At 49.3% G+C, this 22,843-nt stretch overlaps 1 protein-coding gene across 1 annotated transcript in view; it reads left to right on the plus strand.

Moving 5' to 3' along the window:
• The window catches only part of CIT (citron rho-interacting serine/threonine kinase), a 1,473,679-nt gene that overhangs the window by 1,085,736 nt on the left and 365,100 nt on the right, over window positions 1-22,843 (plus strand). The window contains exons 38-39 of the mRNA XM_086942878.1: window positions 12,872-12,916; window positions 13,518-13,598. Of these exons, the coding sequence (XP_086799004.1) occupies window positions 12,872-12,916; window positions 13,518-13,598 (126 nt within the window). The remainder of the gene's footprint in view (window positions 1-12,871; window positions 12,917-13,517; window positions 13,599-22,843) is intronic.

A 22,843-nucleotide genomic window follows, 5' to 3' on the forward strand; every position in this document is an offset into this window, starting at 1 on the left:
CAGACCATGCTTCGAAGTCGATAAGGAAACATAAAAAGAGGAGGCATGAGTCCCGACGTCGTTCCGGTAAGAAGTCGGGGTCGAGGTCACCGAAGAATGTGCGTTCTAAGGTGGTTACACTGGAAGTCTCAGAACCAGAAGGTGAGGCCTCGCCTTCGGAGTCGCGGGTGCAGTCCCCGACTCCGGCTTCAAATCCGTCTCCGGCGCCGTCCCCGGCCCGAGATGAAGAAGAGGTTCAGGTGGATGTGGGTTCTACGCCTGCCGAAGAGCCAAATCCAATACCTCTTCAAGACCAGCCTGGGGGTTTACAGCCATTCTTTCCACCCCCAGGCCAGGACCCATCGGCGTTTCTGAACGCTATGTATGGCGTCTTTTCAGGGGCATGGTACCCCTCTGGCGCACCTTCGGGTCCCATGGGTTCTCTGGCTTTCAATCTTGGAGTCCCTCAGTCCTATCCTCCTGCTCCATTTATGCCTTATATGCCGGCTCCAACGCCGCGTTGGCAGTTTACGGCTCCGCCGAAATCGTCGACGCCGTTTCCGGCGTTGCCCGCTCCTGAGCGTCCTCGAGAGCATCCCGCTGAGCCTTCGGATTCGTTGCCGACGTCGTACCCGACTCCGTCGGAGCCGTTGGTGGATCCGGCTGCAAGGCGTGTGAAGGAGAGGTCCAGAAGGGAGGCACAACGCCTTTATGAAGAAAGGATGTATATGGAGTCACATCCTGATTTGGAGGAAGGTGAATTGGATGAGGACTGTTTTGAGGATCTGGCTGAAGCTGGGAGCCTGGATTTCTCTCCAGAGTGGGAGTTACCTTCAGGCTCTGGTGCACCTTCTAAGGATGTCCAGCCTTATCATGTGGTGATGAGGAAGGCTGCAGAACTTTTGCAATTGACTTTGCCTATGGTGGAGTTTAAGTCCAATCTTCTCACTGAGGTTTTGCATTCACCTAGTTCTGTGGTGGAACCGTTGGTTCCGTTTAATGACGCCTTAACGGAGCCCATTTTAGAGGTGTGGAAGAAACCGCTGTCGGCTCCTGCGGTGTCTAAGAGTGTGGCTAGAAGGTACAGAGTTGCACCTGAAGACTCCGTTTTCTTTGACGTATAATCCATCACCAGAGAGTCTAGTCATTCAAGCAGCCTGCTCCAAAAAGAATGTGAGTGCCTTTCCCCAGGTGCCCTGTGAAAAGGAGGCAAAGAAGCAGGATCAGGTTGCTAAAAAGACCTTCTCTTTTGCGAGCATGGCGTTGAAGTCGACTAATGCCACTTGTCTGATGGGGAGGTATGTGCATGCCCTTATGGATTCTTTGCAAACACTAGCTCCTAAGGTTCCTGAAGCCAGCAGGAAGGATTTTGAGGAGGTTATTTCGGATGCACAGGCGGCGGCTCGCCAAGTGATACAGAGTGGTCTGGACACTGTGGACTCGGTGGCACGTATCATGGGCACGGCTGTCGCCACTAGGAGGTCGGCTTGGCTGAAATCCTTGGACTTTTCAGCGGATGTTCAGGCGACTTTGCTGGATCTTCCGTTTGATGGATCTGGTCTGTTTGGGAAGAAAGCAGATACGGCCCTGGAGAGATTTAAAGACAGTAGGGCGACTGCTAGATCTTTAGGTCTCCAGGTCAGAGGCTCTTCGTCCAACAGGAGATTCAGGGGTTTTGGTCGCTCCTTTCGGAATTACCGACAAGGTCAGCAACAGCAGCAGCAGCAAAATTCCGTGTACAGGTCCTACAGAGGAAAGCAAAGGGCATGTTTTCGTGGGCGACAAGTCTCCTCCTCCTCCACTTCCTCCAACCCTCGAGCCTCAGAAAAGCAGCCCTAGATCCGCCATTCAGGATCATGTGGGTCCGGTGGGGGGTCGGCTTACCCATTTTCTACAGGATTGGGAATCAGTTACATCAGATCTTTGGGTTCTCAATCTTGTAGAAAATGGGTATGCTCTTCCCTTTCGGCAATTCCCTCCCAATTAACCTCCTTGTCAAGGTTATTGCACTGAGGAACATCTGTTACTTCTGCAGGAGGAAGTGCTGACTCTGTTAAGAAAGGGTGCGATAGAGGTGGTCCCAGAGCAGGAAAGGGGTCAGGGATGCTACTCCCGGTATTTCCTGATTCCCTAAAAGGATGGAAGGCTTCGTCCGATTCTGGATCTCAGGGTCTTGAATCTCCATCTGAAACAGGAGAAATTAAAGATGCTCACCCTTGTCAGGTTCTTCAAGCGCTGCTAGAAGAAGACTGGATGGTGTCGCTCGACTTGCAGGATGCGTATTTCCATATACCCATCCTGAAGTCGCACAGGAAGTATCTCCGTTTTACGGTGGGATCGCAACACTATCAGTTTGCGATCCTTCCTTTTGGTCTTACTACTGCACCTCGAGTCTTCACCAAGGTGATGGCAGTGGTGGCAGCACATCTCAGAAGTATTCCCCTATCTGGACGACTGGCTGATCAAAGCAGAGTCGTCAGAGAAAGTGCTCCAGCATCTGCAGGAGACAATTCAGTTGTTGTACCGGTTGGGTTTTTCAATAAATGTACCCAAGTCTCACCTGGTGCCCTCCCAGCGCAACCTGTTCATAGGTGCTGTACTGGACACAACTGTATGTCGTGCATTCCCTCCTCCTCAAAGGATTTGCGACATAAAGGAAATGATTCCTTAATTCCACAATGGAGCGGTCGTTCGAGTCCTGAAGGTCCTTCGCCTGCTCGGTCTGATGGCTTCCTGCATTCTGTTGGTCAACCACGCACGCTGGCACATGAGGGCGCTCCAGTGGTGCCTCCGCAGGCAGTGGTATCAGCACAACGGAGATCTCAGGGAGTCAGTGAGGATCTCCAGAGAAGCTCCGGCAGATCTGTCTTGGTGGGGTGTGGAAGGCAACCTGTCACAGGGGAAGCCTTTTCATCTGCCTCCTCCGGTGGCCACAGTGATAACGGATGCATCCACTCTTGGGTGGGGTGCTCATCTGGGGGATCTGGAGGTCAAGGGTCTTTGGTCTCCAGAGGAAAGGTTGCTTCATATCAACCTTTTAGAATTGCGGGCGATACGTTTGGCGCTCAAGGCCTTCCTCCCTTCCCTTCGCGGTCGGTCAACACGACCGCGATGTGGTACATCAACAAGCATGGAGGAGTGGGGTCGCAGTGTCTCTGCAGAGAGGCTCTGCGTCTCTGGTCAGATTTGGCAAATCATCTGGCCGGAGTTCTGAACGTTCGTGCGGACACTCTCAGTCGGCAGTTCTCGGCCGACCACGAGTGGAGGCTCCATCCGGAGGTTGTTCACGACATCTTTCAGATGTGGGGAGCTCCTCGGGTGGACTCACGAGAATGCTCACTGCCCGTCTTTCTGCAGTCTCCAGTATCCGATGCAAGGAGCCTTGAGGGACGCGTTTCAGTTGAGTTGGGGAGGACAACTCCTTTACGCGTTTCCTCCCGTACCCTTGATTCCTCGGGTTCTGAGGAAGATTTGCCAAGACCGGGCCCAAGTTATATTGATCGCCCCGGATTGGCCAAGAAGGGTGTGGTACACAGATCTTCTACACCTCTACTCTCACCCGCCGCTCCGTCTCCCTCTCAGGGCAGACCTCCTCTCTCAGATGGAGGGGCAGGTTCTACACCCCCACCTCCGGACATTACACCTTCATGCCTGGAGATTGAACGGGGCAACCTGAATTCCTTTTCACTCCCGCCTGACGTGGTTGATGTCATCTTGTCAGCCAGTACAAAAGGGGGTGGTGATGGACGAAGCATCTGAATCAATCAAACACTCACACCCAGTCAAAAGATCTGGGTTTAATCCATCACCGTTCTTTAGCCCACTCTGCCACCCCAGTTCAGACATGGCTATATGCAAATCAGTCTGACCCTGTGCCTCATGGGAACAGTCCAGCCCGAACCACCAAGCCATGTCTTCCCTGGACCGGAAACAAGCTTCCCAGGACTGGTTTCTGGCATTCCAGCCGTCTTCAGCCCGGCTTGCTTGAATCCAGTGGCAAAGTGAGCAAGGGACTCACGTCTGAGCATACCCTGCCACACTTATGGCGACCAAAAGCAGTACAAAAGGGGGTGGTGATGGACGAAGCATCTGAATCAATCAAACACTCACACCCAGTCAAAAAATCTGGGTTTAATCCATCACCATTCTTTAGCCCACTCTGCCACCCTAGTTCGGACATGGCTATATGCAAATCAGTCTGACACTGTGCCTCATGGGAACAGTCCAGCCCGAACTGCCAAGCCATGTCTTTCCTGGACCGTAAACTCGCTTCCGAGGACCGGTCTGACTCCTCTTGCTATATAATCCCTAGCAGGCATGAGACTATTATTGCTTAGTGGTTATGTACAGATGCAGGAGTCAACTCCTATAGATTTTATGGAAATATGGGAATCTGCACTATTGCATCTCTCAATATATGTATCCAGTTCTGTAGCTGACCGTATTTTACATGTAGCTAATGAATACTTTGCCAAATATGAGAATCCCTCACAGGAATACATGAATTGTGCTATCCACTAAAAGACTTGCTGCACAATGGACATAAGGGGAACCATATAATACAACAGACTGTGCCACCGTGTGGTTATATGTTACGTGTTTTCCATTGCCGTGGCAAGTGTTTAATACATACCCAGAAATCCAGCATTAGAACAAATGTGTATCCTTAAAGAAATGTTTTGTATAAATTACTAACCCTGGGTCACCTGCCTACACTTTCCTAAGAAGACATACTATGTATCTGCATTATGAGATTAAAAAGCGAAAAGTGACGATCGTCCGAGATCTCGCAAGATCTCCTTTACGATTCAGCAGATTACTGTAGGGCAATGTACGAGTGCCCTATCCAAGATGGCGGCCACGTTTTCAACGCGAGATTACGCCGCAGACTATAAACAAACACACCTCTCCTCCTTCAACCACGCACCGGCTGAGTTACGGTCCGATACCTTCCACTGTTACGGTAAGGAGCAGGGCTCTGTCCGGAAATTTCACTTTGGGTGTAACTCTTAGTAATTGGCCAGCGCTTTCCGCGTTATAGAGGTACTGCAAGGTGGGGAAGCCTTCGGTATAATGCGATGGAGTCCTACACTATTTGATTGCGAAACCGTGTGTCTTTCGACATGAGATAATCACTACTAAGCAACATTGCCATAACTAGTAGCGCTCTTATTCTGCATTGCTTTTTTGAAAGGACATGACGAGAGGCAAAGTAATGTCCATGCTGAATAGTGCTAACTTAGCACAGTATTTTTTGTGAAGGACTCTGTGAGGTTAAGTTAAATCCTTGTAAAACAAAAACAAGTTTTAATCCCTTCACAGACATAACGGCACAGGGAATGTTGTATTGTTTGCAGATATTTTAAAGGGGAAGATGGAATAATCGACTTCTGGCGGTTTTCCTTTTTATGAGATCTGCACCTCTCCGGCTGGTAGGAGCACCTATGGCCATATGAGGGTAACTATCAAGAGGTTATATGATTGAGATTGGAGCGGGCACGCGCTATGTTAGTAGGTTCATTCCAATAGTGTCCTTCATGTGTCTTTTCAGTTGTGAAGACTTAACGGTCCGTATGCAGTGGCTTTAAAATGCATGACGCCCTGAAGAAATTGCCTAAAAATTCGTTTGGCAATGAAACATGTCGTCAAGTGAAGTAGTATTGGTTATATAGGTGACAACCAGAACTACTTTTTTATTTCTATACCCCATACCCAACACAAGAGACAGAATAAAAGTACATATCTTTGTTGGAGTGTGTGTGTTTTATATGTTGGTTGACACTGTTTAGGTCTCTTTTTTTGTTTGTTTTCACTGCATTCTTTCACAAACTCTTCTTGTTGAGTCTTTGGACACTTTTCTGTTTCTTTTCGAGCTCGATGATGCCAATGATGAGAACAGGGCTCTCCTGGCGAGTACCAGCCAGGTTCCCGTTGGTGGTGCGCCCGTGAGGTGCCATTTTGCTCTCACACACTTTTTTTGTTTTAGCACATCACGATTTGAGATGAAAGTGTGTGTTGTATGAGAGGTCTCACAACTGTTTTTTAGCTATTGGGAAACCAGTTGATTGTTTAAAGGAGGCACAATCCTTAGAAATACCAACTGCCCCATTAATAATTGGAAGGGGAGGCAAGTTTGCAAAGACAATGCAACAAATGGTATATCTAAAAAGGTAAATTTTATAAGTGCCTATATAGTCCAGGTTTTTTTGAATTAATTCTCCTATCCAGTGGCATCCTTATGGTGTCCCGTCACCTCCAACAGTGCGGTCTCCGTGCTATGTGATGCGCGGAAGCCGGACTGCGAGGGATCCAAAAGGCTGTTTTGTTCCAAATAGAGGGATAGCTGTTGATTCACCAAAGATTCCAAGACCTTTGAACAGCAGGGAAGAAGCGAGATTGGTCTATAATTCTGCAGCTCATTCGGGTCTGCTAATGCTTTTTTTAGCAAAGGCTTTACACTTACTGTTTTCCACTTATCAGGAAATATAGCCGTCCCCAGGGAGATGTTGTATAATGTGGAGAGCGCACCTGCCAGGACCGGGCTAAGTGTTGCCACGACTGCCGGTGGTACAGGGTCCAGATGCTACCCCGATTTTACCCGACTCACTAGGGAGCCTACTTGCTCCTTTGTTACATATGAGAAGGAATCGAGCCCAGGGAAGGGCTCTACATCCGGCCGCGGGTCCCTGGCTAGTTGTCCCTCAACCAGTTCCACTTCCTCTATGTCGAGGGTTTGATAGATCAGATCGATCTTTTGGATAAAATATTTGGCTAACTCGTCACAGAGTGCCTGAGTGGCGGGAGGTGACACGTTCTCAACCATAGGATTCGTGAACTCCTTCAAAATTTTATGTAGTTCCTTACAGGAGTTCTTTGCCTCTGTGATCCCTACGCCCAAATGTACCCTTCTTGCTGCGTTGCAGCTCTTAAGGTAGAGTTTATGGGCCTTTCGATATTGTGATTCATCTGTGTCATCCTTTGACTTTTTCCATCTTCTCTCTAGGGCCCTACATGTGGACTTCTACTTCCTAAGGATGTCAGTGTACCAGGGGGCAGGGGCTGTCGTCTCCTGAATGGTTACCCTTTTGAGTGGGGCTACAGCATCCAGGGCTCCCTGGATTGCTTCCTCCAACTTTGACCAGGCCAGGTTAGAGTCCGCATCCAAATTGAATGCGGGATCCCTGTAAACCTGACCAAAAGCAGCGGGAGTTACTTTTGACCATGGTCTACGAAGGATCTCCTGCCCCCGCGCCCTTCTTATTGATGGCACAGGCAGCCCCAAGAATCGCAGAGCCAAATGATCAGTCCAGCCAAGTGCTTCAGGGGCTCAACTGCCAACTCAGATATATTTGAGAAAATGGCGTCTAACGTGTGGCCTGCCCTATGCGTGTGACCGGTCTCTCTTAATGATAGATTAAGGGATTCCATGGCTGCTATGAGGCTGGCAGTGTCCGAATTGGCGAGCAGTTCTAAATGATGGTTAAAGTCTCCAATCAGTAAGAACTTGTTGGCTTTCAGGACATGAGATGCCGATCTGTCTAGTAGTGTGGTGCAGAATTCTTTGTTACTACCTCCAGGAGGGTGATATACCAGAGCACCTGTCCATATGGTAGCCTGCTCGCGCTCTACTCTGAATATTAAAAGCTCCCAGCAGCAAACCAAGAGCATGTTTGCAAGTATTTGATGCGGGAGAGGGAGTCCCCTGTTTTAGCTTTTAACACCTCCCATGGATGAACTCCGTCCTGTGATATTAAATTGGACCAGATGACAATTCCTGCCCTCTTAATAGGGATAGCCAAGGTGTTATTTAGGCAGGCGGGGAGTCCTGGAGAGTCCCAGATTGGGACAAAATCGGAATAATATCTTATTCCCCACTTTGTTTTCAAGTTTTGCCACACTCTGAGAGCTGACCTCATTACTTTTAGTCGTACCTTTTTAAAAAAACTGGGAGCACCAAACATATACAGCAACCCGGTACTACCTCCCTCAAAATGGACCATAGCATCCAGAATCAATCCCCAATTGGAACTAGAAGGACTAGAGAGTAGGCAGCGGATATTTTTAAACAAAAAGACACGAGAATATAAAGAAATATCGGGGAGGGCAAGGCCACCTTTAATCAACCTTCGTTTTAACTTCTTCCAAGACAGCCTGGAGTTTTTGTTAGCCCATATAAAGCTCCCTATCTTCCTTCCCAGCAACTTCCCAGGAAAATCAAGTGGTATAGCCCCAAACAGAAATATCAACTTTGGCAGGATAACCATTTTGACCAAGTTTACTCTCCCGTAGATGGTAAGGGGGAGATTCTGCCATTTCAAGAAAAAGTGGTCGATTTCTTTAGATACTTTCTTCAAATTGATCATGGGTATATCTATACTACTATTATAAAGAGAGAACTGTGTCCTTTGAGCCAGGTAAACTCGAAAAGTACACCACCAATCAAAACACCCAAGACATCTTTGAAAACCTCAAGGCAAGCAGAAGGACATAGGCTATTAAAAATTAAAAATATACGTTGTTTGAAAAATTTAGAAATAAAAATAAAGTAGTCCCTTGCAAGTAGCGCCGGCCGCGACGTCTGCGTGATGACATCATTTGCGCTCCCAACACTTCCTGAACACTTCCTGAAATGGCGGTGAAGATCGCGATCTGCTGGGAGGACTGACGCGGGGACCTGCCTGCTGCTGGGTGAAGTGGTGGCCTGTGCGGGCGGGGCGCCTGGATCGGGACCGGCGGCTGAGGTAAGAATCAGGCTCTCCGGGACACGGGCGGGAGGGGGCCGGGCCGGGCCCGGGCGGGAGTGCACGCAAGCTTCAAATACTGCCCCCAGCCCCTTTCTGCCTCAGGCAACGCTGGGGCCGGCTGCTAGTCCTCTATATTATCGTTATAATAATCCTCAGATACCTAAACTCCCCACAGTGTCTCCTAACATAGTCTTCGACTCCCCAGCACATAACCTCAGTTTTTCCTTAGACCTTATTGGTGGAAACTGGGAGATCGAGAATATCCTCCAAAATGTAAACCCCCCAAAAAAAAGTAGGGATATGGTATAGAGTGGTAATTGATGCCCAGCAGGGCTCTGCTCTGGGCACTTTGAAGGGCTACCTCTCTGCCATTTCCGCCTTATCAGCCCTCTTTGTTCAAGTCCCCAGTTGTAATTAGGTTTTTGAAGGGCATCACTCATATGTTCCCTTTTGTTCCTTTCGTGATGCCTCAGTGGGACTTGAACCTTGTTCTGACTTATCTGATGTGCGTTCCCTTCGAGCCACTTCATAACTGTCCTCTTCGTCTCCTTACTCTTAAGACTGCATTCCTGGTTGCCATCACCTCTGCCAGGAAAGTGAGTGAGCTCCAGGCTCTTTCTTCTCAACCTCCTTTCCTTTCTGTCCATCCGGACAAAGTTGTGTTGCGAACGCGACCCTCTTTCCTGCCCAAGGTAGTCACAGCCTTCCACATCGGGCAGTCCATCACTTTGCCCACCTTCTTTCCCCCTCCGCATCCCTCGAAAGAGGAAGAGAGGCTCCACCGTCTGGACCCAAAACGTGCCCTCTCATTCTATCTGGACCGCACACGCCAGCTCCGGGTGGATGACCAACTCTTTGTTGGTTACGTGGGCGCTAAGAAGGGAGGGGCAGTGCACAAGCGGACCATTTCTCGATGGGTCGTCTTGTGCATCATGGCTTGTTACTCTTTGCCTCGAAAGGAGCCTTCTGTGGGGCTACGTGCCCATTCCACTCAGGCCACGTCGGCTACTACTGCCCTGGGTCGTGGAGTTTCCATGCAGGACATCTGTCAGGCAGCTACGTGGGCCTCGTTGCACACGTTCGCAAGACACTACTGCCTGGACAGCCAAGTCCGGAGAGATGGCTTTTTCAGCCGTTCCGTTCTCCAGGACTTCCTGGTGTGATCATTGGTTCGCAGACCCACCACCGGGGTTGGTATTGCTGGGGTATCTATTCTAAGGTAAGGAATCTAATACTAACCTGTTTCTTTCAGATGCACAAGTTACTTACCTTCGGTAACGATATATCTGTAAGAAACAGTAGTTAGTATTAGATTCCTTACCGCCCCACCCATCCTCCCCGTTCTGCGAACCGATATCTAGGGTTAAGGTCATCCCCTTTCAGGGCCTTGGTTTTCATGGCATCAGTGTTGGTTTTTATCATGGCTCTGCGTTTCTGGCGCAGAAAAGCTGTGTATAAGAACTGATGTCAGCGCCCGAGGGCGGCGTCTAAGTTCACTGACGATGTCATCCGGGCGCCAACAGCGCCGGACGCGGAGCCGCAGACGACACCTACCAACACGCAGGGGTACTGCTAAGCAAAGTTGTCCGGATCCAGTCTGACGCCTGGGGATATTCTAAGGTATGGAATCTAATACTAACTACTGTTTCTTACAGATATATTGTTGCCGAAGGTAAGTAACTTGTGCTTTGGAAGTAGTAATTTCTGGGCTGGTCTTTACCAACGCATCCCTCATAGAGGGTGCCCGTCTAAGCGATATTGAGGGCAGATCAGGTAACATTTGTGATAACATAATGTCGGTCTTAACCGCATCGCTGCGGCGGTTATTTTTCCGCTACGCGGCTTTTTTCGAAAAAGCCTCGTTAGATGACGAGCTCAGCTCGTCATCCGCACACGACCACCGTGGCCGATGACAAGCTGAGCTCGTCATCAGCATCGAAGGGGTTAACAATGCGCCAGTTGTTATTTATTATTCTCCTATCTGCTACTCCTGATGACTGAAAGTTGCAATCAGTCTTATAGGATCACTACTAGTGTTAGAATTATTACAAACTTCAACATTCATGGGGATAATATTGACATCTGTTGTGGTTTCAGTCTTATTAGCCTTTGCTAATGCATTTTTTCAAGTCTTTTATCTTGTATCCCCTTGCCAAGAATCTCTCTACTGCTGCATCTTTACACTCTTTTAGATCAGTATCTAGACTGCAAATTCTCAAAAATTCACCTTATGGTACACTTTTTTATCAAGTGTTTGGGGTCGGAGCTGCTGGCGTGTAATATTGAATTACCCGCTGTCATCTTTCTATGTAATTTTGTCTGTATATTGTTATTGCTAACATAGATTTCCACATTTAGGAATTCAACTTTCTGTTTGCTGATATGGGCTGTGAATTTGAAATTCAGATCATTCACGTTGATAATGTTAACAAAACTCTGGGCCTCCTCCTCTGAACCTTTCCAAATAACATAATCATCATCAATGAAACGCCACCACTCAATTACATGTGTGTCAAACATCTGTTTTTGGATGCGTCTGAGGACATGTTCTGCCCACCATCCCACAGTTAGACATGCGTAGGTGGGAAAAAGACATGCCCCCCATAGCCACCCCACGCAGTTGATGAAACACTTCTTTGTTAAAAGTAAAGTAGTTCTTGAGCAAACACAGTTCTATCATTTTGATTGCCATGGCATTATGTTGGAAGAATTGCACATTTCTGGTTGCTAAATAAAATGTAAGTGCTTCCAACCCATCTGTGTGATTAATGCTCATATAAAGGGAGCAAATGTCCATGACAATCAATGTATACTCCTGCGGCCAGATCACTGTCTGTAATTTGGTTAAAAAATGTCCTGTGTCCTTAATACCACAAGAGTAATAGCAAGCAGTCTGCCAATAAAAGTGACCTCTTCAATAATAAACTTGTTGACCGTGACATCTAACTGATTAAAGTGACCACAACCTAAAAGACATACATTCCTTGTACATGGTACATCAACAGCGAGAACAACTTTATTGTTGGTTATTTGCACCCACAAAAAAGAATTTTGTGTCTTTTAAGATGAAAGCGTGAAGGAAAAGAGGAAGAATTTGTTTCATGTCAAACCCTAATAATGATAGTTTCTATATTCAACAGAACTTTTGGACTTCCATGAGAAGATGTACTCTTCAACATGTTCTAAGAGGCTGCTGAAGGCAACATCAGCTGATGTGCCTTTTAGGACTTTAACTTCATCACCTCTTTCAGTCTCACCACTGTCCATGACCCACCTCCTCCAACGTTATAATATAGTAATGGCAGCCACATCCTCAGCAATAGAAAGGGGGCAAACAGAACTATGATTGGAAAAACACAATATTGACCACTAACAATGGATTCTGTGCCATCTGATGCCTTTTCCTTAGACTTCTATAAATTTCAGATGCTTATAAAAAAAAAAGCAGCAGCAACAGGGTTTCATACTTTCCATTAAACCAAAATTAACCTTGAGTTAATAACGAAGTGTTGAGCTACCTGCTTCGGAAAGGAGGAAAAGATGATGAAAAATTCTAATATAATGTGCGACTGGACTTAGGAAAGATAGTAGAAACAGATCATTTGGTGTAAAGGTGCAAAACCAATGGCAGAATGGGTATTGTTAATTTGGTAGGCATGTCCAGAAGGATGATATAATTGTCAAATCCACTTCAGTGTTGATCGGAGGTAACTGAAATGTTTTGAAAAGATGGTGTTGGTTATTTAGGGAACTAGCTGGAAATATTTCAAGGGTGTTCAAGACAAGTCTAAGATTACCGGGTCTGTTCCAAATTTTCATCCACTTAAAATGTATTTTTACAGACAAGGAATTTAAATGGAAACAATGAACATGGCTGATGGTTAAACTGAAAATATTTCATGGACCCAGCCTTTTGTGGATGGATGTAGGGTGGATAGCCCTGAGCAGCAGCAGAAACTTCTTCAACTCTTATTTATTCTACAGACTTCCACTCACCTTTTTACCTCGATAGTGCCTTTTTTATTGAATACAATATGAGTAATGTTTACCCATTATGTGCCTTTTTGTGACTTGTGCTTAATCATAAGGTGTCCCATTATGTTAAACCCTATAACTCTTGCACTACCCTTGATGTTGACATATATTAGGCTGGTGTGATGCTGTTGGAAGAGCTCCTGTCCCCATTTGTTCAGGTAAAGAGACTTAAGCGTGCTTGCTTTGTGAAACTTTGCTTTAGCTTACGCAGTCTGTCTATTTCTTCATACCAGTGTGTCCTGCTTGTAAGTGCAAACCACAGATTCTCGACCAGATCTTTGACGGAGTGCTGTTTCCAGTACATGAAAGCCCATTTAAAGATGACCTTAAGTTCTGCTTGAGCTGAAATTTGGTTGTTCATGAATTCAATGTACTACAGAATCCTAAGAAAACCTCATGTTGCATTAGTGTTCTGAGCAGTTTCACCATGCCTGTATATCCGCTAACTGGGCTAGTTACAATGTGATGCTTTGTTAGTGAAACTAACCCTTGCTTCAAATTTTCATGCTGTGCTGCCATGCTCCACATCACCTCAAACCTTGCTCTGTATTGGCACCCTGCACCTATACACTGACCTGCCACCTTTGCTAAGTACTCTATTGGTCAGCTGACCCTGCTGCCTAACACCTGCCATGACCGCCCCCTGTACAGTTTTAATATTATAACTGCAGAATACTTTTTGCCATGGCACATACATTTTCGTTCTGGCTCTACTTTGTGATAAATTGTACTGTTCTTTTTTTTTGTTTTTAATTAAAGAAATTACTTGGAAATTCAATCCTGAAGCTGGAAGGAGAAGATCGCCTTGACATAAACTGTACGATTCCACTCACTGATCAGGTAATGTTTGTTAAATTGCTCACTATATTTTAAAGTTCTTGACTCTTTTTGATTGTGTGTATCTATATATGCTGCAATTCTTCAACTAATAAACCTTTTTTTTAAATCAACATTTTCTTTACAAATTCTAATCGATACTGAAATGAATCATACTTATTAGCGTCCCTACAACAATTGACTGTAAAATGTAATCATAAATATGAGGGAGAGGTTTTTCGGAACTTTGTGCTTTTGAGTAAAGCAGTTAATCTCTACACTACCTAAGTTTTATAAATAGATTAACTAAATGGTACATTCTGAAAGGAGGTCATCTATCCTGTACCTCTGGGAGAGCTGAACTTGCAGGTGTTTTGTGGAAGAGCTATTCATTGAAGAACCCAACATTGAATCAGGCTGACTTCTGTTAGGAAAAGTCACCATGATGGACGTGCATCCTTGCCCTAACTGGCCCAGCTGCATAGACATCTGAACCATGGGTACTGATTTTTAGTCCTAGACGAATATTGACCCTGTGTGCACTATGGCGTAGGCCTGCCTTATGGTAGTGCAGTTTTAGACCAGGGGGGCACATCAAGCACTACCCCTATAGAGGTAGAGGGGCTACTGTCCTTGCCAGGAGTTAGGTGACATAGCACAATAGTGGCAGAATACCCATTTTGTGCGTAGTAAGAATCAGTAGTGTGAATAGGCCTTTTAACTTGTCATTGTAGTGGGGCCTACTGGTCCACACAGGTAAAGTTCTGCTACTGTGTATTTACCTCCCCCTTGGCCTCCGTGATGACTGCGTGTGGCGCGTTATACATGCAGGGGCATACTGGGATGTATGTGTGCCTGTGCATGGTACATAACATGGAGGCCTATGGGTTCTATTTTGGAAGGCCAGTGCCTTGAAAGGCTACTGGAAGTGAGAATTGCAACCCCTAGACAGGAGGTGTGGATTGCTGACATTCAAGAGGGCTGGGGTAGGAACTCACACACTGGAAGAAGGGGAGCAGAGAATCCTTTGTGCACATCCGATATCTCTGATTCCCGGACGAGTTATTGATCAGTGGGGCCTGTGCTCCTTGTAAAGAAGGTTGGCATCATAGGACCATGGATTCATGAAAGAGCTTAAGCCTTTGAAACTTTCAGGCATATTTCAGTTGAGCCTGACAACCAGGTGTGATCCCAGTTACTCCCTTGATCTGTGTTATTGTTGTTTTGAATTTATGAGGCGCACAGCTACCCAAGGGTTTCCCGGCGCCTGCTGAAAGAAGCCAAGAGCAATAAAAGGGAAAGAACTACAAGTTGAATAGCCAAGTTTTTACTGCCTTCCGGAAATTAATTTGTTCCGAAGTTCCATAGGAAGGGAGTTCCATAAAGAAGGACCCAGACACTAGAAAGAGCGACTGCCCATTCACACTAGTCTCGTCCTAGGAACAATGAACTTGGCCTGATTGGCAGAGCGGAGCACATGAAAAGGTAAGTAAGGTTGAGCAAGAGTCATCGGGTACTGTGGCACCTTACCAGATTTTATCTTAAACATAAAACTCAATGCATTAAATTTTACACAGTTATCAATCCTAAGCCAATGAAGGTCTCGAAGTGACTCGGAGATAGAAGCAGTTTTAGGGATTTTACAAAGCCTCCTTGCTGCAGCATTTTGAACAAGCTGAAGTTTACGCAGCACATCCTTAGTTGCGCCCAGATACAAGATGTTCGCGCAGTCCAGTCTTTAGGTGATGAGAGCCTGGACCACGGTACGTTGAGTAGATGTGGACAACATCCATAAGATTTTCTTAAGCCATCTAAGGATTGTGAAGCAAGTCTAGGCCACTCTCACTGCTTGCTGCTTCATGGATATTTGGTCGTCAATTATAATGCCCAAATTCTGGACCTGATGTTTTGGCTGAGGCAGAGGGCCCATTTCGGCATGCTAATGCTGGGGGCCCCACAGGTCTTTATTCTTGCCCAAGATCAACACTTTTGTTTTCTCGCCGTTGAGTTTTAGCAGGTTGGTATGCATCCAACCTGCTATGTTTCTCAAACCGGCCTGAAGTAGGGAGGGTTTGGACGCCCTTTCAGCAGAGAGGGAAAAAACAATCTGGGTGTCATAGACATACGAAAACAGGGACAACCCAGCTTCCTCCGCAATCTTCGCCATTGGCCTGACATAGATGGTAAATAGTAGAGGGCTGAGGATTGAGCCCTGGGGAACCCCATAAGGCAGAGGTCTTCAATCTGTGGGGCGCGACCCCCAGGGGGGTCGTGAAGTCCTTTGAAGGGGGTCGCAGAATCTGTTCCTGGCTTGGGCTGATCGAGGGTGCTCAGGCGAGGCCTAATTCACACCGAGGTGTGAAAAACATCAAAGCCTCATTAACAAGTAAAAGGTCTTTTAAAGACCTGTCAAGTAGTCGGGTGTGGCTGTGTGTGTGTGTCCCTGAAGCCGTTTCGAGCTGGGGGAGCAGGCTGTAGTGTAGCCTGCCCTTTGAGGTCAATGGATATTGTGCGCCTGGAGCTGTGGGTCCCGTGACACATCCCCCGCTGCCAGCAAGAAGGCACAGAGATGCCCTCCCATGATCGGGAAAGAAGAATAAAACACGGAAAGAGATACTGATCCCCCCCCCCCCCCCCCCATGAGAGAGACACAGAAAAGGTGGGTGAATGAATGATGGGTGGATGGATGGATGTAAGGATGAAGGATGGATGGATGTGTGAAAAGGTGGGTGAATTAATGATGAATGGATGGATGAAAGGGTGGATGGATGAAAGGGTGGATGGATGAAAGGGTGGATGGATGGATGAAAGGGTGGATGGATGGAAGGATGAAAGGGTAGCTGGATGAAGGATGTATGGATCGATAAAAGGTTGCATGGATGAATGATGGATGGATGGATGTGTGAAAAGATGGGTGGATGAATGATGGGTGAATGGATGGATGAAAGGGTGGATGGATGAAGGATGGATAAAAGATTGCATGGATGAATGATGCATGGATGGATGTGTGAAAAGGTGGGGGAGGAATGATGGGTGGATGGATGGATGAAAGGGTGGGTGGATAGATGAAAGGGTGGATGGATGATGGATTGATGTATGAATGGGAGGATGAATGGGTGGATGGATAAAATGTTGCATGGATGAATGATGGATGGATGTGTGAAAAGGTGGGTGGATGAATTATGGGTGAATGGATGGAAGGGTGGATGGGTAAAGGATGGATGTATGGATGTATGTATGGATGGAAGGATGAAAGGGTGGATGGATGGATGAAGGATGGATGTATGGATGTAAGGATGAAAGGTTGGATGGGTGAAGGATAGATGGATGAAGGATAGGTGTATGGATGTAAGGATGAAAGGGTGGACGGATGAAGGATGGATGAATGAAAGGGTGGAAGGATGAACGGGTGGACGGATGAAGGATGGATGGATAAAAGGCTGCATGGATGAATGATGCATGGATGGATGTGTAAAAAGGTGGGGGGATGAATGATGGGTGGATGGATGGATGAAAGGGTGGGTGGATGAAGGATGGATGTATGGATGGATAAAAGATTGCATGGATTAATGATGCATGGATGGATGTGTGAAAAGGTGGGGGGATAAATGATGGGTGAATGGATGAAAGGGTGGGTGGGTGGGTGGATGGATGAAAGGGTGGATGGATGATGGATAGATGTATGGATGGGAGGATGAAAGGGTGGATGGATGGATAAAAGGTTGCATGGATGAATGATGGATGGATGTGTGAAAATGTGGGTGGATGGACGGAAGGGTGGATGGGTAAAGGATGGATGTATGAATGGAAGGATGAAAGGGTGGATGGATGAAGGATGGATGTATGGATGTAAGGATGAAAGGGTGGATGGGTGAAGGATAGATGGATGAAGGATAGATGTATGGATGTAAGGATGAAAGGGTGGACCCACGGATGGATAAAAGGTTGCATGGATGGATGTGTGAAAAGATGGGGGGATGAATGATGGGTGGGTGGATGGATGAAAAGGTGGGTGGATGGATGTATGGATGAAGGGGTGGATGGATTAAGGATGGATGTATGGATGGGAGGATGAAAGGGTGGGTGGGTGGATGGATGTATGGATGGATAAAAGGTTGCATGGATGAATGATGGATGGATGTGTGAAAAGGTGGGTGGATGAATGATGGGTGGATGGATGGAAAGGTGGATGGGTAAAGGATGGATGTATGGATGTAAAGATGAAAGGGTGGATGGATGAAGGATGGATGGATGAATGGAAGGATGAAAGGATGGATGGATGTGTGAAAGTATGGGTGGATGAATGATGGATGGATGTGATGAGGTCTAACTGGCGCATTTATGGTTGTCAAAAGATGATGATGAGGAGTACCAGTTTCTAGAAACTTTTGTCAGAAGGGGGTCCTTACCCCTAAAAAGGTTTTACAAGGGGGTCTCGGCATCAAAAAGTTTGAAGACCTCTGCCATAAGGCGAACTGTGAATTGTGTGGGCCAGTCAAAATCAGCCAACCGTCCCTTTGACAAAGAACAGGACACTTACAAGAATCAACACCCACAGCAGGAATATCCAAGATCCAGACACTAAATCTAATCAGTGTCTGGAGTATAAAGGTGAGAGTCCTAAAAGTTGTTTAACCAGGACTTGGGACCAAAGTTCTGCTAGTCTCCTTGCTCTGTGATGGGTTATAACCAAGGAAGTCAGGACCACTTGCCTTGACCAACTTGCTGTCAGCTTGCCTGCCTTGACCAGCCAGCCTTGTGAACACCTGGAGGGAGTGAGTACAAGCGGGGTCCTGCTAGTGGATTCAATTTCCGAAGTGTGAGAACCCTAGTCCAGTTTGGACTGCTGAGAGAGTGCTGGTCGCCCATTCTTGCGTAGTTGGTGCCCCCGTGCTCCAGGAGGGGGTCATTGTTAAACCAGAGCTTTTGTTAATGTGTAAGCAAAGCCGATGGTGGCCATGTGCCAGAAGGGGACCACCATGAAACAAGACCATCAGTCACCCTTGTACAAGCGAAATTGGGGGCAGCAAAGAAAGCAGGGCCATTGCTCTGTGTGATTGTAGTAAGGCTGCTGCGAAGAAGACTTAACAATTGCTGAAGGGGACGAGGCTCGGAAATCTGACACCAATACAGGTCGTCCAAAGGCTGAGAAAGCCTGATACGTGGTCTGGTATAGGCCACGAAAAGTTGTAGTCCCGAAGCATCAGGACCGGAGGCCGCAGGGCCATTGCTCTGGGTGGTTCTATTAAGGATGCTGTGAAGAACACTTCCACCTTGCTTACGGAGACTTACACCAATGCAGGTCGCTCAAAGACTGAGGAAGCCCAATGTTTCATCTGGTTAAGACCACAAAAGGTCGCTGGCTCGCAGTATCAGGAGACTGGCGGCAGCAAAGATGCATCCTGTTACTCTTGCATTTGCCGACTGCCATTGGATCAGGTAAGACTGCTTGAGGGCATTGACCTGCCTGGTCCTTGCTTAAACGTGGCTCCTAGCCCTGCTGAAGTTCACTCTCCAACCTTAAACTTTGGCGCATGGTGACAAGCATGGGCCCCATCTGAAAGTCGCCTCCATTATCAAATGGGGAATAATCAGCCCCACTAGAAGGGACAGAGGGACTCCACAATAGCACCCAGGACAATGCTAGGGTGCCAACCGTAATAGGTTGTGGATATTATTCATCTTTTGGCTCTATGCTTTAGGTACTTATAATAAAATAATGTATCTGAAAGAAACACGTTAGTGTTCGATTCCTTACCTTAGAATATCCCCAGGCGTCAGTCTGGATCCGGAAACTTTTGCGTAGCAGTACCCCTGCGCGTCGGTAGGCGTCGTCTGCAGGCGTCCCCGCGTCCGTCGTTGGCGTCTTGCGCCGTGATGACGTCGCTGGAGTATATAGACGCCGCCTCCGCGCGCTGACGTCAGTTCTTCTTTTTTCCGCGCCAGTAAGCGCAGATCCGAAGAGCAGTACTCCGGTCTTTTGACCAACTTTGTTTAACTTCTAATCTCTTTTTGGTGCCTGGTAGGATGCCCGGTTTCAAGAATTGTGACGGTTGTGACCGCACGATGTCGGTCACGGACCATCACCGACTCTGTCTCCGGTGCCTGGGCCCCGACCACGACGTGGACGCCTGCGCCGACTGCCGGGCTCTCACTAGCAAGGCTAGACGGGAGCGGTCCCGCAAGCTGCTTGAGCTCCGGGTGTCGGCCCCGCGTTGGGAGCGGTCCCGGTCCGGCCGGAGGTCCAGGGAACGTTCGAGGGAGCGGTCGCGGAGCCGCGCCGAGCGCTCCGGAAGTCGTCACCATTTGTCGGGCTCTTCAGGTAAGAAACACAAGAAGTCGGGCGTCGTCATCGTACCCCTGACGCTCGCGCGACGCGGCCGGGGGTTCGGGTGACCCCAACCCCGCGGCTCCGCGAGAGTCGCCGGCGCGGCCTGCTCCATACCCTCCGGTCCCTGGGCAAGGTGCGACGCCTGAGGAGATTGAGGCGTTCCTCATGGCCATGAGGTCGCTCACTTCTCTGACGGGGCTTCCGGCGCCTTCGGGCCCGGTGAACCCGTCTGGGGGCCCTGGCGGCTCGGGTGTCCCTGGCTCGACGCCATCGGGTGCTCCGGGCCCGGTGCCGCCGACAGCTCCGACCCCGGCGCCGCCGGGGCCTTCGGGGTCGACGCCGGGTGGTCTGCCGGCCGCCCTGGCGCCGATCCCATCGGGGTTGACCCCGACGCCGCCCCTGCGCGGCGCCGATTCTCCTGCGCCGCCTCCGGGCGGCGCCGTCCCCATTCCTTCCCCGTCTCCGGACGCGGAGTCGAACCGGCGTCGCTCGACGCCGGGCTCGACGCCGATGGGGCCTGTGAACCCCGAGGAGCCGGTCTACATCGTTGACTCAGAGTATGGAGATGATGAAGAGTACGGTGAAGGTTGGGAGGGGTCTGAGGACCCTCTGTCACGTGAGTGCCAGTATGACCCGGACTGGACAGGTGATTTGGGGGACGCCAGTGGTCTGGACGACTCTCCTAACCCTGGCTTTGTCTCTCCTCCTTCCGTGGCGTCGGAGGAGGGAGCAGCATATTCAGTGGTGCTGATAAAGGCTGCCAAGGCCTTACGCCATCCCCGTCGCGGCCGTGAGGCCTACCATCCTCACCGAGGTCTTCAAACCGCAGTCATGCCCACAGGAGCCACTGCTGCCGTTTAACGAAGCCTTGTCAGACGTTCTGTTGGGCACGTGGTCCAGGCCCGCTTCAGGTTCGCCTGTTGATCGGAACGTGGCCAGACGCCACCGTCCTTGTCCGGACGACCCCAAATTCCTGTCCACCCATCCCACCCCCGAGAGTCTGGTGATCCAGGCCTCTACCTCCCAGACCGCATTCCCGTCGGCCCCGCCCGATCGGGAATCCAAGAGGTATGACCAGTATGGCAAGAAGGTCTTCTCGTCCCTGAGTTTGGGACTGCGGTCTTGCAACACCGCTTCCCTCTTGGGCCGCTACACCCACTCTGTGTGGGATACGGTCGCGGACCTGCTGCCTGAATGCCCCATGGAGGTGAGGGCAAAACTCGGCAAGGCTGTGGCTGAGGGCCGAGACGCAGCTAAATATTCTATAAGGTGTGGTCTTGATACGACCGACTCGCTAGGCAGAGCTATGTCAACGACGGTGGCGATTCGTCGCCACGCCTGGCTGAGATCCGCCAACTTCTCGGCTGATGTCCAGTCTGCATTGATGGACATGCCGTTCGATGGCTGTCGCCTGTTTGGCGACAAGGCGGACCACGTGCTGGAATGCTTCAAGGACTCCAGAGTCACGGCCAAGTCCTTGGGTCTCTCGACCCAGCGCCAGCAGACGGGTTCGTTTCGCTCCTTTCGTGGCCAAGGAAGGGGCGTCCCTACACGTGCTGCCAGCCACGCGCCGCAACAATCCTTTCAACGCGGTGGCGGCCGTGGAAACCACCGAGGCGGCGGTCGGGGACAACGGCGGGGTCAGGCCACACCTCCCCCCGCAGCATCTGCCTCAAAGTCCTCCTAGTCCGTGCTTTCGGCCCCATGTGACGCCGGTGGGTGGCAGGGTTCGCCATCACCACGCTCACTGGCGCACAATTACATCGGACAGGTGGGTGCCGCAAATCGTCCGAAGGGGCTACTCCCTCCCCTTCGAGACCACTCCTCCAGCCATGCCACCGCAGAACCACCGTGTGTCGGGGGACCACTTGACGCTTCTGCAGGAGGAAGTTACGGCCCTCTTGGCCAAAGGGGCCATCGAGCGCGTTCCTGGGCCAGAAGTAGGGCGTGGTTGCTATTCCCACTACTTTCTGGTACCCAAGAAGGACAAGGGGGGCCTACGTCCTATCTTGGATCTACGGAACGTCAACGGCTTCCTCCGGAAGGAGAAGTTCAAGATGTTGACATTGGCTTAGGTCTTGGCTGCTCTAGACCCACAAGACTGGATGATAGCGTTGGACTTGCAGGATGCGTATTTTCACATCCCCGTCCTGCCGGCCCACCGGCGTTACCTGCGGTTCACGGTAGGCCAGGAGCACTTTCAGTTTATCGTGCTCCCCTTCGGCCTTACCAGCGCCCCACGGGTGTTCACAAAGGTGATAGCGGTGGTCGCAGCCCATCTGCGCAGGTTAGGGGTTTCAGTCTTCCCCTACCTAGACGACTGGTTGTTGAAGGCGGGCTCGCCCCAGACAGTCGTCCACCACCTTCAGATGACGGCAGACCTCTTGCACGACCTGGGGTTCTCCATCAATGTGCCGAAATCACACCTGTGTCCCTCTCAAAAGCTCCTTTTCATCGGAGCAGTTCTGGACTCGGCGCAGTTTCGGGTTTATCCTCCGGAACGGCGGGTCCGGGATATACAGGCTTTGATTCCCATCTTTCAGCCGCTATCCCGGGTTTCGGTCAGGTTGACGCTGCGGCTGCTGGGGCTGATGGCCTCCTGCATCCTTCTGGTGCATCACGCCCGGTGGCGGATGCGAGCTCTGCAGTGGGACCTGAAGTTTCAGTGGGCCCCGCATCAGGGCAACTTGTCCGACCACGTCTTGATCTCGGAGGGCACTGCGAGACAGCTGCAGTGGTGGCTTACGGACCGCGATTGGGTCAGAGGCAGATCCCTCTCCCTTCCCCAACCGGAGCACGTTGTCGTGACGAACGCGTCCCTCCAGGGCTGGGGTGGCCACTTGGGAGAGGCAGAGATCAGAGGCATCTGGTCTCCGACGGAGTCCCGGCTCCATATCAACCTGTTGGAGCTGCGGGCGATTCGTCTAGCACTGAAGGC

Source organism: Lissotriton vulgaris, chromosome 11 (genome assembly GCF_964263255.1).
Source record: "Lissotriton vulgaris chromosome 11, aLisVul1.2, whole genome shotgun sequence".
Taxonomy (NCBI): domain Eukaryota; kingdom Metazoa; phylum Chordata; class Amphibia; order Caudata; family Salamandridae; genus Lissotriton; species Lissotriton vulgaris.